This window comes from Capra hircus, chromosome 24 (genome assembly GCF_001704415.2).
Source record: "Capra hircus breed San Clemente chromosome 24, ASM170441v1, whole genome shotgun sequence".
In the NCBI taxonomy this organism is placed as follows: Eukaryota; Metazoa; Chordata; class Mammalia; order Artiodactyla; family Bovidae; genus Capra; species Capra hircus.
Genome location: NC_030831.1, coordinates 41,861,394 through 41,878,808, shown reverse-complemented (window position 1 = coordinate 41,878,808; position 17,415 = coordinate 41,861,394). Strand labels below are relative to the sequence as shown.

Genomic DNA, 17,415 nt, shown 5'->3' with positions numbered 1-17,415 from the left:
GGATAAAGCTGGTCTTGGAATTCTGGCGCAGTAGTAAAAACAAACATGTCTGCTCCACCTCTCTTAGGATAGTGAGAACTTCACATAAGAATCCAAATCCTCAAGCCCCTGTACTGAAAATGGCCATGGTCATCATGATACGACACCGTTTTTAATTTGTTTCCAACTTTTTTCGTCTTTACTATTTAGTTACTAGGTTTGAATTTGTATTTAGAACAGTTTACTGAATTATTTCTGATAAAAAAGCTCCTTTAAAAAATATTATGTTTATCATCTCAACAATTTTCTCTGGGAAATGAGGGAGACAAGTGAGAAATAAGCCATCATTAAGGCATTAAATTTTTCATTAAAGCATTTTGTTATCTGTGAAAAAGTGCTAAATAACAAAATATCAAACTTAATTGATTAAAAATGCAATACATTTGAAAGTTGTTCTTGTACATCTCAAGGCCTTATTTGGAAAATAAATTGAAATCATGGAGATGCAATAAGCAAAACCCAGATTTTGAGAAAAATTACCAGGCAAATGATTTTTGCAACAACAATAAATTACAAGAACAAAAGAACGGAAGGGGATATTTACATGACACAGTGAATTCTCAAAATCTAATTCACACACTATGTGTACTATAATCTACTCCTTTCTTGATAAATTCTTCACAAATATCTCTGACACTTTGTTCTAAAATATGACAATTGCTTGTTGCTGTCACTTGGGAATTTTTCATCAAAATCTGAATCTTTGCATTTTCCCCTTAGACTTTTTTAACCTTGCACTTTAGTTGCGAATGAAATTTTAGGTTCAAAATAATTTTCATACAACGTTGAGCCTGAAGCTGCACCCATCTTCTCACAACAGATTTTAAGAACAAGAAATCAGTCACTCTGACTCTGATTCTGTGCCTCTGATTCTGGGAGTTTGTAAAATTTTAAACAATCTTTATCCTTGAAGTCGTGATGTAACTTGATGTGGGGTTTTCCCTTTTCATGCTTTTTGTTTTTGCTTTGTACATTCCCCTTTGATCTATAAATATCTTTCTTCAGTTAAGAGACATCTTCTTCAACTAAAAAAATTATTTTCTTCCCAACAATTATTATTTAAAAATAATATTGGATATGCTGGGTACGGTCTTTTTTTAAACCATTTTTCTCATATTCCTAATGTACTTTTCAATGTTTTATGTGTTGCCCTTCTCTTAGATCTCAAATTAGATCTTCAGCGATGTCCAGTTTATTATCTAACCCTATATGGAATGCTTACTTTCAGTAATGAAAAACATATTTCAAGGACTTTCCTGGCCAACTTTTTCAAGGTGGCCTGTTAGGGTTATTGGATCGACAGCCCCCACCACTATCCCAGCGTCTCCAAGCGCACTGAGAACTTACCCTTCTGCTTCCTATGTAATTTTCATTCTCCAGATCAACTGTTGTGCTTGTTCATTTTGGCCCTTCTTGTTTGTCTTTCAGTTGATTTTCCTCAACTCACTGGATTTCTTTTCATACTGATAAAGGGAAAAACTGGTTTCTTCAGCAGTTTAATGGAGGACCTCTACAGCAGGCGTCCCCTGCATGTGCTCCTTGGTCCCTCTAACCGCAGTCTGTTGCTGAGAATGCGCCTGCAACAAGCTGGCTCTGAACTTCAGAACCCCCGGGGCTCCACTGGGAGGGATATTTGAGTTGTTGCTTTGCTCCGCAATACTCTACTAACCACAACCAGTATACCGAACCTGATTACATAAATATAACTTACGTTCTAGTCAAGGAAGTAACATTAGGAAAAAAACACCTGCATTTTAGGAAACATATCTTTATAGCTTCCATATCCCTAAATTGATTGTAAAATGCAGTCTAGAGACAGGAAAATAAAATATTGGGTAATTTTATACAGCTTATTCTAAATCTCCATTTCTAAAGCTCAATTTAAAATAAAATAAACCTCAATTTTCTTAAGTAAAGGTTAGTTATTTTAATTTTACTGTATAGGAAAAAAGTAGTCATGTTTAGTACATTTATTTGGAAGTGAGTATGCCATATGGGAATATATTTTCACCGTATTTCTATAGTAACAGGTACAGGTAAAGGAGTTACAGCAAAGAACTAAGGGGTGAGCTGGGGAGAGAAGAGAGTATAATCAATAGGTGAAAACACTATGTCTAAAAGCGAAATTGACATAAAAAGTAAAACCAAGTACCCCACTACTCTGTACACTCCCTTAGTTATACATGGCTTTTCTATCAATGTATCAGTCACACAAAAATGAAGTCTATAAAGTATAAATTAATCAAAACTGTCCCCCTCTGAAAATATGACTGGTATCACTACAAAAAATTTGATGTCACTAAAGGAAACTGACAAAAATCACCCAGTCTTGGCTATTCCATCAATACGTGTGTGTGTGTATATATATATATATATATATGCATATATATATTTTTATATATATTACATGGAGGTCCTTTAAACCATGAGTAGGTAAAACAGGATGATATAGCTAAGGCTAAACTCATTTATTTGTATACATATATGTAATATTTTAAGTTAAAGGTCTTTTTTAAGAATTCTGCCCAAATGTACCCTTCAGAGAGTTTTAGTCTTAAATAGTCAGCAATATCTCAAGGACTAAAATAATGTGACAGACTCACTTTAAGTTGCTAGGCATTGGTAGAAATGCAGTTTATAAGACACACCATCAAGCTAATATATTTTTAACAAAAAATCAATTCATTCTGAATTTGCAATAAGCCATTTTATGTATGTTGGGCAAATACACTTAAAATTTCTTGATTATATTTAGATAAACTTCAAAGAGAGATATTGAGATTATTATTTTATGTAACACAAAAATTTAAAGACATATTCATTTGCAGGCATCCAAACAACATACTAGATGCAGTCACAATTTCCCATGTATTTTTCTGATATATGAGCAAGTAAAAAATGTAGAACTATGCAATTTTTATAGATACTACTAAAGAGCAAATGCTTATAATATGGTAATTTAGGTACAATAATTTCTTTCCCTTTTTCTCCACTCAACAAAATTTGACAAATAAAATTTTAAAAAGACATTCAACCTTGAATTTAAAACTGTTAAGCTTTAGAGTTAGGTTGATATAATGAATCTACATAAAATGCATGATAAAACCTGTATTGATTTTAAAGTATTGGCTTTCAAATAAGAGAACTATAGAGGTTTTGGCTGTTTAAGGTTCAGGTAGAAGTAGTTGGTGATATTTAGAGAAACGTGTGAAGAGCTAAAATCAGAACTCTGTATAAAGTGTACCATATATATCACAAAACAGAGGAGAAAAAGCAGAGTATGCAAAACATGGTGACAGAATTTCTTTTAACTAATCACTAAAGAATATCTTATTGCCTATTATGCTGTATGCTCAGCCCTCTGCACATCACATGCCTTTTCATTTCTTGTAAGCACCTATACCACAGTAAGATGGGTGAAGAATAAAAGCTGTTGAACACCAAGCACAGTGCTTACTCTATGTGACCTCTACCTGTAGTCTTTATGCTTCGAAGGTTAAAAGAAGCTTGTTTTAAAACTTCCTCAGGTGGGTCTTCTTCCTACTTACAGTTTAATTGTTAACATCACATAATCCATTTAATAAAAATTTCTGGTCTATTTTGACTTAAGTAATTGTTTTTTGAATCTCTTGATTTATTAACTGTTATAATTCCATATCTGCATGAATGGTCATATTTTCATAGTTCCTGAAATATAAAACTGAGGATATGAGTTTAACAAATATGGCATTATATTTAGAATAGTTACAATCTTTTAACATTAAGAAAATAAGGCTTTGAATTACTGGTCATTTTGTGTACTTTATAACACAGAAATGCACTCAGCAAACACCAGAGGTAAACATATCACTGTCTTTTTAGAAACTTCTTAATCTGTCTCATGGTAGACTCTAAACACAGACTGCCTACTTATGATGGAGTATTTCCTTGCTTAATCCGAAGCATGCAAGTGAGCAAAGCTTATAGCAGTGGCTTAATAAACATGGCCAGATTACTGGCAGTCAAAGCAATGTAAGAAAAGGGTGAACAATTATTTTTAACAATGCCTGGCATTTTCAACTTTACCCACTGGGCACTTTGTTTACATAATAAAACAGGGTCTGCAAACCTGCAGCAGAATCTTTGGCAATTAATGAGTATAGAAAGCATGGGAAGGGGCACAGTGCGACACAGAGTCACCCACTTCTCTGGTACCATAATTCTGGTTCAGGAGCATGGTCTAGTTCTCGGAATATGACTCAGCTTTCAGCAGGTTAAGTAAGTAAATGAAGTCGCTCAGTCGTGTCCAACTCTTTGCGACCCCGTGGACTGTAGCCTATCAGGCTTCTCAGTCCATGGGATTCTCTAGGCAAGAATACTGGAGTGGGTTACCATTTCCTTCTCCAGGGGATCTTCCCGACCTAGGGATCAGACCCGGGTCTCCTGCATTGGAGGTAAATGCTTTAATCTCTGGGCCACCAGAGAAGATTCAGCAGGTTAGCAAGAAGCAAATATCTGTAGCAAATCCTATTATCAGACAGAATTTCTGTCAGGAAGGTAATATGGAATAAGATTATGGTAAAAGGGCAGAGGTTAGGGGGAAAAACCACAGAATTATGCAGATTTAAGTGCTGTACACTTGTATGCAAATCAGTTGTACTGACCAGGACATGAATTCCTCCAACAATATCATATATATCTGATGTGCATGACATAAAATGACTACTCAAGGAGGTTCACGAACTTGGGCCACCCTGCACATTGTTTATTACTAATCTGTGATGAAATGATGAAGTAACAGGCTTGTATCAGAGGAAATCAGCGACGTCACAAGCACACTCTGAGCTCATCGGACAGACACCTCTTGTCAGAGCATTCTCCTCTCTGATGAAAGAAGCCGTGCACTGGCATATATTCTGGCACAACCTCTGTGCCCTGAGGACCTGACACTCTGCAGAACAGTGCCTCTGTGCAGCACTGTCACAAAGCACAACACCTAATGGGATAAGCCAAACTCTAAAATGTTTCCTACAGAATGCCTCTTTATCTACTCCAAATTTAAGTTCTGAAATCCACAACCAGTTATACTCTCTAACTTTGCAACACTTAAAGTGTATCTGTCACATGGATGACGTACATACAAAATGGGTAACAATGCTGTCAAGCTTTACATGTACATATGTCTATGGGCAGTCAAATTAATACTCCATTAAATATTAATACATTCTGAATTTAGATTAGAGATGTTTAATCTGACAAGGACCTCATGTAAATTAAACAATAAATTTGGGTATTTTCATCAGTCTTTTTCAGCAACTTCAAAATCTTTGTATGATACTTACGGATGATTTTTACTGATGATTTTTAAATCATTCCTTGAGGGATTTTGATCAAGCAATAATTCAGGCACATTCACCATGTGGAAAATAAGTATGCTGAAAAATCAATACATAGCTGATGAACACATGAAACAGTATCAGTGAAAATAAAAAACGGTTCTAAAAGACGTGCTTTACTCTAATGAAACACGTAAGTTCAAATAAAATACCTAACTTCTTCCAAGGGAAAATTTATTGCAGCACTTCTTTCTCAAAGAAAGATTTTTAACCAAAGCTGCTTTTCACTGCTATTGTTTTCTGAAGAGACCAGGATTACAAAGTCCATAGGCATAATAAATGGGAGAATTAACATATCATATAGAATGTTTCTCTTCTTCAAATCTTATTTTCTTACTTCCCTAGGGAAACTACATAATTCAGTTATTATAATCCTTATTTCATACAGTGCAAAGATGTTCAACTGACTTTCAGTTTGCACCTGGCAGATGGATTTACAAATACTTTGAAATTAAAGACGTGACAGGGGTTAGGAGATAATCATGTTAGTATCTCCATTTCCTTCACCAGCTATGTCCTCCAAGCTCACAGATGGCCCCTCCATGCTGAAGCACCAGAGAAGACCTTGCTGTTGCCAGACCAGGTGTTCCCAGACTCACCCAGTCTCCTTAATGGACAAACTCAGTCTACAGGTTCAGCGACTCTGGATTTGTGGGTAATGGAAGCTTCTGGCATAATCCCTAAGGCCCAATTACCCCTTCCTCCAATTAAACAAATATTTGTTAAGCAATGTCTATGTACCAAACACTTCAGTCTACATTTATTGGAGGGTGAAGGAGAGAAAATATACACAAAAAGGAATGTTGCCACCTTTACAATTCCTCCTATAGTTTTAGCTCCCATCATTACAATTTCCACTACTAAACACTGCTGTCAAAGCTTTAAATAACATGTTTGTCTCTCTCTATTCCTCCCTCCCCCATGTTTCTTCTCCTTATAATTAGCCCCCCTTTTGGACGGGTGATAGTCAAGCAGAAGCCTTGATCCTTTCCTAAGTGGAATACGAGAACAATCAATATTGCCGGCCCCTTTCAGAACTACTGAAAACATACCAGGCATTTCCCCTAACATACCATCTTGAGAATTTCTTAGTATTTAAAAAACCCAATATCCTGAACCTTTTATGTGCTATTCACCTTAACTGAGTTTTGTACAAAATTCCCCTGGAGAAGTACCTATTAAGTACACAATTAAAATTTTAGTCTTGTCCATTTTTTAAAGTCTGACATGGTGTTTTAAGTCATTTTTATTTTTTTCTACAAGTCCTCCCTCTTTCCGTACAATCCAGCTGGGAGAAGATGCTGGGTGCAGCTCAGCACACTCCTCTGTCTGGGCCCCTCCTACCAATGGCAGCGGGATCTGACCCGGGGGACTGAGGAGAGGAGCAGAGTGTCTCTCCAGCAGGAGGGCAGGCAAGGGTTTCATCCTCTTTCTAATTTAATGTTAGCAACTACTGATGCTCAATGCTCCCAGACATCAACTAACAGGGGGCTGCAAAGTGGTCAGTCTCTCTTGTCATTCTTTTAGCTGGAGTAATCTTATAAGAAAACATTTCTTCTCATAATGAGGTTACCCAGTGGTAAGAGTTCATACAGGAATATGGAAGCAAAATAAATGATTGACTTTTCCCCTTTTTTGCCTATTTTTTAAGATAACAAACTGGTTCTTTGGTAACCATGAATTAATTTAAAAATTCACCATGAAAGATTCATGAATTTATACATGTTCAATGGGTTTCAAATCTTTGCAATTAACACCCTTACTGAAGCTCAAACTTTCCCATTTTTGGCCAGTGGAGAACTGTTCCAAGCTGTCTAAGGCCTTCTGACAAAACCTGAAATCTGAAATAAGGAGATGTTCTATATTTCCTGCCCTAGACTTAGTTTAGCATCATCCACTGTTTTCCAAGAAAGTCTGGCTTTCTTTTAGGAGAAAATATTTCCCAATTATAATCTGGGTACCAGGAATGACTACTGCTACTGTCTTTGTCAGCTTTAGATCTTTTCAACAGATCTAAATTTGTATTTTAGTTTTAATTTGGAAATAATTTCAACTCACAAAAAGTTAGAAAATAAAAAATAATAAACACTATGAATCCTTTATCTAGGTTTTCCTATTAACACTTTACTCTTCTTGCATTATACTTTCTTTCTATATATAACATATGTGTATAAATACATTTTCTTCCTTAACTATATGAGGGTAAATTACATATATAATGGCTCTTTACCCTATATACTTCAGAGAGTATTTTGCAAGACATAAAGATATTATTTGTTACAGCATAGTTGCCAATTTCATGAATTTACACTGAAACAACACTAATCTACTGTCCATAATCCTTGCTAAATGATCTAATATCTTTTATAACTATTTCCCCCCTCCACAACAGAAACCAGTCCTGGAGCAGGTATGTTTTTACTTATCGGTTTTTAAAAAACTCTGAGTATGCCAAAAGTTTTCTCAAATACTCTTCTTGGATCTTCCCTTTTTAAAACTGTGATTGTAAAATTGTGCCGCAATTTTACAACAATGACCAGAATTCAACCACCTAAACACAAAAATAAAAATACAAAGGTGACTCATCAATGCCAGGAAGGGTCTGGTGAGCAGTGCTCTAATTGATAAAAGGATTAAAATAATTCAGACGTGGTACAGCTAGCAGTGGCAGTGTGTAGCAGTGCTGGTAACTATTAATGGGGAGAAAGTCTGCAACAGGCTCGAATCTGACATCAGCAATTTGTGGGGAAAAGAAATCACAGAAACAGGGCAAGAGCATCAGGACTCCATTTACATGGAAGACGTGGAGACAGGACCTCAACTGAGGTTACCAAACTCACCATTCTGAACAGCTAGAGTGCTAGGTGTTACAAAGCAGAAGTACAACATTCTACTAAAATAGCATGCCAACAGGTGAACGGAGACCATGTGGAACAAACCTGTGTAACTCTCATCATCATCAGACAAAGGCACCTCTCTTTTCAACAACAACTCCAGCTCCTCTGTTTCTGCCACATCCACTGGACGCTCCCCATGTTTATTAGCTTGAAAAGGGTTTCCACCATGACGAAGCAGCAGTTTCACAATCTGCAACATTGAACAGTAGGAAGACTCAGTCCTTTCGTAGACTGCATTATTTCAACCATTCTCCCGATTACATGCATAGTCTCCTCCTGCTCCGTCTACTCTGCCTCCTTCCCCAGTATCTATTCTAAATCATAATTATTCTTAAGTTCCATTTTCACTGCTATCCCCCTTCTGATTGCATCTACTACCAAGACAGTTGCTCCTTAAAATTGAGGTTGGGCTATCTTAGCACTGAATCTCATGATATTTCTTCCTGTTTCATCGAACATTTGACAAATATTTACTGAGTACCTATTAACAAGGACTGCATCAAGTTCTGCAGATAAATCAATGAACAAGAGTAACAAGCTCCCTGGCCTCTTGCAATGTACAGGCTACAGGAATTCTCAAAAGAAGTATTTCCCCTGTTTAAGGCAACCAGCCCTACACCAAGGCTCGTTAATAATCTTCTTGTCTCCATCTCCCTGGAATGTAAACTATCACCAACTGATATGAGATTACTTAAAATTAATGAAGCTTAAAATGCAAGGCCTCTGACTTTCATGATCCCCTTACATGGCCCTGTATCTTTCTATTCATTTCTTAAAGAACCTCGTCCCCAAAAATTACATAAGCTTTGGGCTCCACAAACCAAGATGTGCCTGGTTAGTCATTTCGTTTTTTTAGTTTTTCTTTCTTTCTCCCTATTCCACTTCTTTTCTATATTAAAACCTCTTTTTTGATTGACTCATTTCTAGAAACCAATCTTTCCAGTTCATTTCTCTTTTGCCTTAACACAATAATGGGAATAAAGAAACAGACTTTTTAAAAACAGAAACTGTTTAAGCCTATACTCTTCTCCTCCACCTAAACCTCTCTTCTTTCCTGAACAGTCAAGCTCCTGGACAGTGTTTACCCTTGCAGCCTTGACTACTTCTTTCTTACGGGCCCTTCACCCTTCCACCTACAATTATGTTGCCATCAGTCCAGTGAAATCTAAGCCACAGGTGATTTCCCCAGGGCTCTGTCCTTGATTCACTTGACTCATGCTCTGTTCTACATCATCTCCCTGGAGCGCTCACCACCCACTCTGAATGAGATGACAATTACACAATTCATCCATCCATTTTCATTCTTGCGCTCATTCTTTCTTAGCCCTCTTCAGCTTCAGAACCAAATATCCAAGTGTTCTTTCGATATATTGTATTTTAATACAAACGTTGAAACCAACTGGTCCCAGAGTTCATTAAACTTGCACCCTTATCTTTTATCTTTTCTATTCTTAGTGACTAGCACCAAAATATACCCAGTCACTGAAGCCAGAACGATGGGAGTCATCACTGATTCTTGTTTTTCATTCATTGTTGCTGTTTAGTCACTGATTTGTGTCCTTCACTTTTGTGATCCCATAGACTGTAGCCCACCAGGTTCCTCTGTCCATAGGATTATTCAGGCAAGAATACTGGAGTGGGTTGCTAGTCCCTTCTCCAGGGATCTTTCTGACCAAGGGATCAAACCTGCATCTTCTGCATTGGCAGGAGGATTCTTTACCACTAGCACCACCAGCGAAGTCCTTTTCACTCATATTCCTCATCAGATAGCTGGGAAGTATTATTAATTCTGCTTCCATGACATCTCTTTTGCTTTGAGCTTTTATTTCCAGTGACATGAGTATTTTCTGTCATAGGTAAATCTGTACTATAATTTATTAACACATTTCTCCCCTTATCCTAGACCATAAACTTTATGTGAAATCTTTGTTCGTCTTTGTATTCTCAATACACAACTATGATGTTTTCTGGTATATAGCACATCTTTTTCAAAAAACAACATTAAACAAGATGCTACAAATCAGGAATTTCTAACAAATGAAAGTATTTAAGAGTAACAATGATTCACAGTGAAATAAAAATGAAAAATTGTTTCTAGGCTATGGAAGAATAAACCATCAAAACAGAACATTTGAAATGTAAGAATACAAAAAGAAAACAAATAACTCATGATCAATTGTTAATGTTCAATTTTCGTATTTTCATAAAATTATTTTTTATAAGATCAAATAGCTTCTCAAGGGTGCTAGTGAGAAACAATTGTCCCTGATATTTATCTTCGAATGCTTAAATATCACACCTAGCATGCTGCTTCCATATTTTTCAGTTTTAGGTGTTGTCTACTGTTTTACAATGGAAGACAGGGACTCAGCTCTCGTTTACCAACTGCACCGCTGTACTCCTATACATAACCATTCCCCCTCCTAACTTTCCAAAACAGTCATATTATTTTGTGTGTGTATATTATGACTAATACAAATACTGAACCAAGTAGCATATCATGACTAAATTTTCATTCTTACACAAGTCATTTTATCCCAGAGTTAACTATCTTCATTTTTCATTTGCTCAGTGTTCTACATACTTATCTTTAACTCATCCCCCATTCTGCTACAAGCACAGATCCCTTCAGTTCCACACACAACCACTGTTTCTGTTAAAGTCCTTCTCCAAGCCTTCTCACTTACTTTCAAATGGACTGGCTGCTGTCTAGATTTGCTTCTCATCTGTCATCTTCCTTCATCCTATCATCCTAGAAACACCCTTTCCTCAGTTTTGTGTTGAATTCTTTAAATCGTATCTTCTTTGTTGGTTTATGCCATTTTGTTGAAACACTACCTCCGGGAGATTCTTGAGAAATGGTTAAATAATCTGAGATTTTTTTTGTACATGTCAGAAAATACCTCTACTCTATTCTCACTTGAGTAATACTTACTTTGGACATAGAATAGTTTCCCCTCCAATTTTAAAGGCATGAGCATTATCTTTTAGCTTCTAGTGCTGTTACTGAAAAGTCTGACGCCATTCCGATTTTTTTACCTTTACATGGAACTTGCTTTTTCTCTCTGTAAGCTAGAGGACATCCTTTGCCCCTATGGTTCTGAAATCCCAGGATAATGAAATTTGATCTCAGTCTTTTTAACATTCATGCTGAGCATTCAATTACCCTTTCAATCTGAAGACACCTGTTCTTTCAGTTCTGAGAAAATTCCTGCTTTTATATCTGATAAAGTCCTGTGTTTTCATTGATCTGTCTTCTAAGAACTCTTTAAGACACTGGATCTCCTGAATTAATCTTTTTTCTCATTTCCCCTCCTCCATATTTGTCTATTTCCTGGTTTCTGGGAGGTTTTCTCAACTTTAACTTTCAATATTCTATTTTTCATCCTGTTATCATTTTGTTAATTTCTAAGAGCTTCTTTTTTGTTAATTTGCTAATTTTTGTTATTTAGCAAGCCTTCAGTTTTTGTTTCATGGCTACAAGAAACTCTCATCTCTTTGGGAAAGGTAATGAAATTTTTTTTTTGAAGTTTCTCTTGGTCTGTGTCCTCCAAGTTACTACTTTTCTATTTGCCTGTTCTGGTCTTTACCTTCCATATCAGAGACCTTTCTCAAAGGTCAGGTGATCAACGGCTGTCCACATTTAAGACTAAGGAACTAAAAGACTTTCTGTAAGTTTTCTAGGCCTAGGTAGGACTTGCTGATAGGTGGACTTTGTGCTAATGTGATATGGCCGGGCCACTTCATCGGAGCCCCTCTTGGCTAGCTCATTTTTCTATGGAGAAATCTCTCAATTCATGTCTTACTGTCACCATTCTGCTTGACTGAGGTCTTAATGTTAATAAGCTGACATTTAATCCTTACTTCCAACTATTCCTGTAGTATGTCAGTCCAGACAGTATGGTTTATACTTCTTAGAAAATAAACCTTCAATCAAATCAAATCTGCCAGGGAGATGTAGTCATCTGGCTGTGAACAGTTAAGAAGGGCTATGAGGGTCAAAAACAGTTTGATTCAATCCTCCTGTTTTCTTATTCAACAGGCATTTCCTGGTGAACCCAGCCATCAATTGCTGAGCTTCAGTTTTTCTGGGATTTTGTGCTGAAATGGCTTTGGCTTCAATTTTCTTAGACTTTTTTAAATCAGGAGGAGCTGGTAAATTTGGTCTGTAGGCCAAATCTGGCTTGCTGACTAAGAATAATTATATTCTTATAAAATACTTTAAAAAATTGATAAAGGAGAAATATAAAGGAAGACAGAGGAAAAAGAGCAAGGGGAAGAAGGCAGGAGGTATTTACTATCTGGCTCTCTACAGAAAGTTTGCCAAACCCTGTTTTATGTAGTCACCACTCAGTCCTCAAATTTCTATCTCCCTAAATACTGGTTTCCTGTTTCATCTGTTCTTTGTCTTTGTGGGTCCATGTTCTTTAAAATCTCACCTTACTATCATTTGAGAGGTTTGAGAAGGTAACTGAAGGCAAAAACCTTTAGTTATTATAAATATTGGTATAGTGAACATCTTCACAAATTGAAATATTTCCCCACCACATCTGTAGCCTTATTTCCTTAGGCTAGAGTCCTAGTTTGAGAAAACAGAAGATCTTGATATTGCTGAATACTTTCTATACCTATTAGGAAATAATTTTTAAAATATTTATTCCTATGATGGGACAATTAGTTCATTCAAGCATGCTACAAAAACCCTAATCTAAATAACTGATAAAGGACAGAAATGGTATGGACCTCACAGAAGCAGAAGATATTAAGAAGAGGTGGCAAGAATACACGGAAGAAGTGTACAAAAAAGATCTTCACAACCCAGATAATCACGATGATGTGATCACTAATCTAGAGCCAGACATCTTGGAATGTGAAGTCAAGTGGGCCTTAGAAAGCATCACTACGAACAAAGCTAGTGGAGGTGATGGAATTCCAGTTGAGCTATTTCAAATCCTGAAAGATGATGCTGTGAAAGTGCTGCACTCAATATGCCAGCAAATTTGGAAAACTCAGCAGTGGCCACAGGACAGGAAAAGGTCAGTTTTCATTCCAATCCCAAAGAAAGGCAATGCCAAAGAATGCTCAAACTACCGCACAATTGCACTCATTTCACATGCTAGTAAAGTAATGCTCAAAATTCTCCAAGCCAGACTTCAGCAATACATGAACTGTGAACTCCCTGATGTTCAAGCTGGTTTTAGAAAAGGCAGAGGAACCAGAGATCAAATTGCCAACATCCACTGGATCATGGAAAAAGCAAGAGAGTTCCAGAAAAACATCTATTTCTGCTTTATTGACTATGCTAAAGCCTTTGACTGTGTGAATCACAAGAAACTGTGGAAAATTCTGAAAGAGATGGGAATACCAGACCACCTGACCTGCCTCTTGAGAAATCTGTATGCAGGTCAGGAAGCAACAGTTAGAACTGGCCATGGAACAACAGACTGGTTCCAAACAGGAAAAGGAGTACGTCAAGGCTGTATATTGTCACCCTGCTTATTTAACTTATATGCAGAAACACTGGACTGGAAGAAACACAAGCTGGAATCAAGATTGCCGGGAGAAATATCAATAACCTCAGATATGCAGATGACACCACCCTTATGGCAGAAAGCTAAGAGGAACTAAAAAGCCTCTTGATGAAAGTGAAAGAGGAGAGTGAAAGAGTTGGCTTAAAGCTCAACATTCAGAAAACAAAGATCATGGCATCCTGTCCCATCACTTCATGGGAAATAGATGGGGAAACAGTAGAAACAGTGTCAGACTTTATTTTTGGGGGCTCCAAAATCACTGCAGATGGTGACTGCAGCCATGAAATTAAAAGATGCTTACTCCGTGGAAGGAAAGTTATGACCAACCTAGATAGCATATTCAAAAGCAAAGACATTACTTTGCCAACTAAGGGCCACCTAGTCAAGGCTATGGTTTTTCCTGTGGTCGTGAATGGATGTGAGAGTTGGACTGTGAAGAAGGCTGAGCGCCGAAGAATTGATGCTTTTGAACTGTGGTGTTGGAGACGACTCTTGAGAGTCCCTTGGACTGCAAGGAGATCGACCCAGTCCATTCTGAAGGAGATCAGCCCTGGGATTTCTTTGGAAGGAATGATGCTAAAGCTGAAACTCCAGTACTTTGGCCACCTCATGCGAAGAATTGACTCACTGTAAAAGACTCTGATGCTGGGAGGGATTGGGGGCAGGAGGAGAAGGGGACGACAGAGGATGAGATGGCTGGATGGCATCACAGACTTGATGGACGTGAGTCTGAGTGAACTCCGGGAGATGGTGATGGACAGGGAGGCCTGGCATGCTGCGATTCATGGTGTCACAAAGAGTCGGACACAACCGATCAACTGAACTGAACTGAACTGAAGTAATCAATACTTTACAGATCATCCTCACATGCAAAAAATTACTTATTCTAAAAAGAATTTAAAGTAACAAAGTTGCTTAAAATAGCAGGCAGCATATTAGAAGTAGGTAAAAATGTTGAGACAAGAAGAAAATAACGGTAGGTAGTATCTAAAACAGAACCAGGAATAGGGCTATTATAAGAACATATATTATGAAGTACTATACACTTGAGAAAGGTAGGCCAAAGATTAGGTTCTTAGTAAGCTATGTTAAGAAAAGTAATCTTCTCTTACTCTAAATAATTTAGGACAGAACTGCTATCTTTCTGTTTTTCCCACCTTGGAAATGTCTTATGGATGGCTCAGTCATCATGAGTATCACTGGAAGAAATGTAATTCTTTGCTAGAGAATCATATGGTACAGATAAACACAAATGAGCTTTTGGTGGCTCTCGTTTCCCTCCTCCTCTTTGGGGACAAGTGAAGAATAAGGAGAAAATAGCCCTCAACAGCTCTGAATTATGACTCCTACTATCCTAGGCATGTTGGTAGGAGGAAAAGCAAAGGTCTCTTGGAAACAGCATGCCAGTCTCCCTCTGGAAAGAGACTGGAAATAGTGTTTGAATCCTTGTAAGTGAATCAGCTCAAAGGTCAGCTTCTGGAAATATTTTGCAGCAATGTGCATATTTAGAAACTTATATTCATAGAAACATGTCTTACTCATAAGGGATAATTCTTTAACATTACATTTAGCAATCAAGAAATCTTTTTATGCAACATTTGAAGAAAAACTATTCATGTCTGAAAAACTATCAATAATCCTTATTTTGAAAAAAGGGCAGTGAATACAGTATTTAACACAGCACACCCATAATATAAATTATATACGTATGAGACTCAATATTCAATGCAGAAAATAGACAAGCACATGAGTAAAAAATAATATAGTTAAGTGCTATCCCATAGGTTATGTACGAGACTGGAACAACAGTAAGGATCAGTTTAGGAAAAATAACATTGTAGGCTTCATTTTTCTTCAAAATTTGAACTTGAGAATTATGAAAAAGTCTTTTAGAAAGATTTAAATGAGAAAATGGCACTTTTAATTTCTGAATTTTAGTTTCCAAAATATTTGAGTATATTTGAAAAACAGAAGCCTTTTAATCTCTGACCTGACATTTTTATAACATTTTAGATTTCAAGGTAGGTTTATGTGCTCAGTGTCTTTTTTTCCTTCAAAATATCCCCTTTAAATAGGTATTATTTATTATGGATGAGAAAAAGGAAGTTGAGAGGAAAAAAGTAACTTGAGACCACACATTTGGCAAACTGGCCAGGCCAGAACTGAATTTGTATCTATCTTCACCAAATTTCCTTTTTTTCTCAACTAAAGCGGCTTTTAAAAGGCAGGCAGCATGACCCTGAAATTTTTATTGTGTCAAAAAAGAAAATAAGGCTGAGAATGTTTGCTGCTAATGAAAGAATTAAGGGGGATTTTTCTAGCAGAAAAGTATGAGATGACACCAAAATCTGAGCTAGGGTGTTAGAAAGCATGTCCTATGTTATTCACCAGAGAGCAGAGACAGTGTATTGAACAGCTCTTCCAGCTTAATATATCATTACCTCACTTTGTCTTAAGAAGACATTGGTATTTATCTTATTTAGTCCCTTAACTTGGGACTCTCATCAGTTTAATAAACTTAGGAGTGTCTCAGACCAACATGACCTCATGTGTCTTTGTTTTGCCAAACTCCGGGAGAAGCTAAGGGTACTGGAATGTAGTAGGTCATACAGTTTCCACAACAGACACCAAAGGATGTTCATTTACTGTTATGATTAAAGTGATTAATACATATGAATCATTTACAACACTTATCTCTAAGTGAAAACACACAAATATTGCTGTGAGAAATTAATGCAATGTAGTAGAAATCTCACAGAGACAAAGAATCCCACATGAAATTCACGGCAAAGAGAAATCCTTGGACAGCGTCTGTGCCACAGATCTAGGGCAGCTAGTCTCACCTGAAGCAGGATCCAGGACATTTTGTATACAAAGATACTCTCAAAAACAATGAACTGATGGATGTATTTGACTTAATTCAGGGCATTTTAGAGTTATGAAAGAGAGAGTAAGAAAATACAAAATATTTATTTACACAGAGAACTAAATAAGAAAAATTAGAACAAGGCTGAGTAGTAACCAAGGCAATAAATAAAAATCCAAGGCAAAATAAATTAGAGTACACTCTGTGAGTCTCAGAGCAGCAATATATCTTAAAATCCTTTGCAGGGGTCAGTAACTAGAGACTAAAAATTTAATAAAGCAAAATAGCTTACACCTTGTTAGAAATGAAGAGAAGAAACACAACAGCTGCTTTTGGCTAACGGTACTAGGAAGGGTGGAGGGACACAAGGGAGAATTTAGGTATTTTTCTGAGCTAAGCAATACTTTTCAACTTTCTTAACTATGCACAAGTATGTCAATAAAAGTCTAATTAACTGAAAAACAGAAAGTACTTCTTTGATGAACAGAATCCTTTGCTTTAGACACTGCTAACAGTGGCCCAGGTTGATTTGCTTCAGCTATAACCAGGTTACAGTAATGGAACTAAGCACTGCTGCTGCTGCTGCTTAGTCGTTTCAGTCGTGTCCGACTCTGTGCCCCCACAGACGGCAGCCCGCCAGGCTCCCCTGTCCCTGGGATACTCCAGGCAAGAACACTGGAGTGGGTTGCCATTTCCTTCTCCAATGT

General features: G+C 37.0%; 1 protein-coding gene across 4 annotated transcripts in view; it reads right to left on the bottom strand.

Annotated features, from left to right (window-relative positions):
* The window catches only part of ANKRD12 (ankyrin repeat domain 12), a 98,975-nt gene that overhangs the window by 20,210 nt on the left and 61,350 nt on the right, over positions 1–17,415 (bottom strand). For 2 of the 4 annotated variants that reach the window (XM_018039381.1, XM_018039382.1), the window contains one exon: positions 8,354–8,501. In XM_018039381.1, the coding sequence (XP_017894870.1) occupies positions 8,354–8,501 (148 nt within the window). Of the gene's footprint in view, positions 1–1,386; positions 4,392–5,360; positions 5,399–8,353; positions 8,502–17,415 lie in introns of those variants that run through there. The other 2 variants (XM_018039384.1, XM_018039383.1) reach the window with 2 other exon arrangements.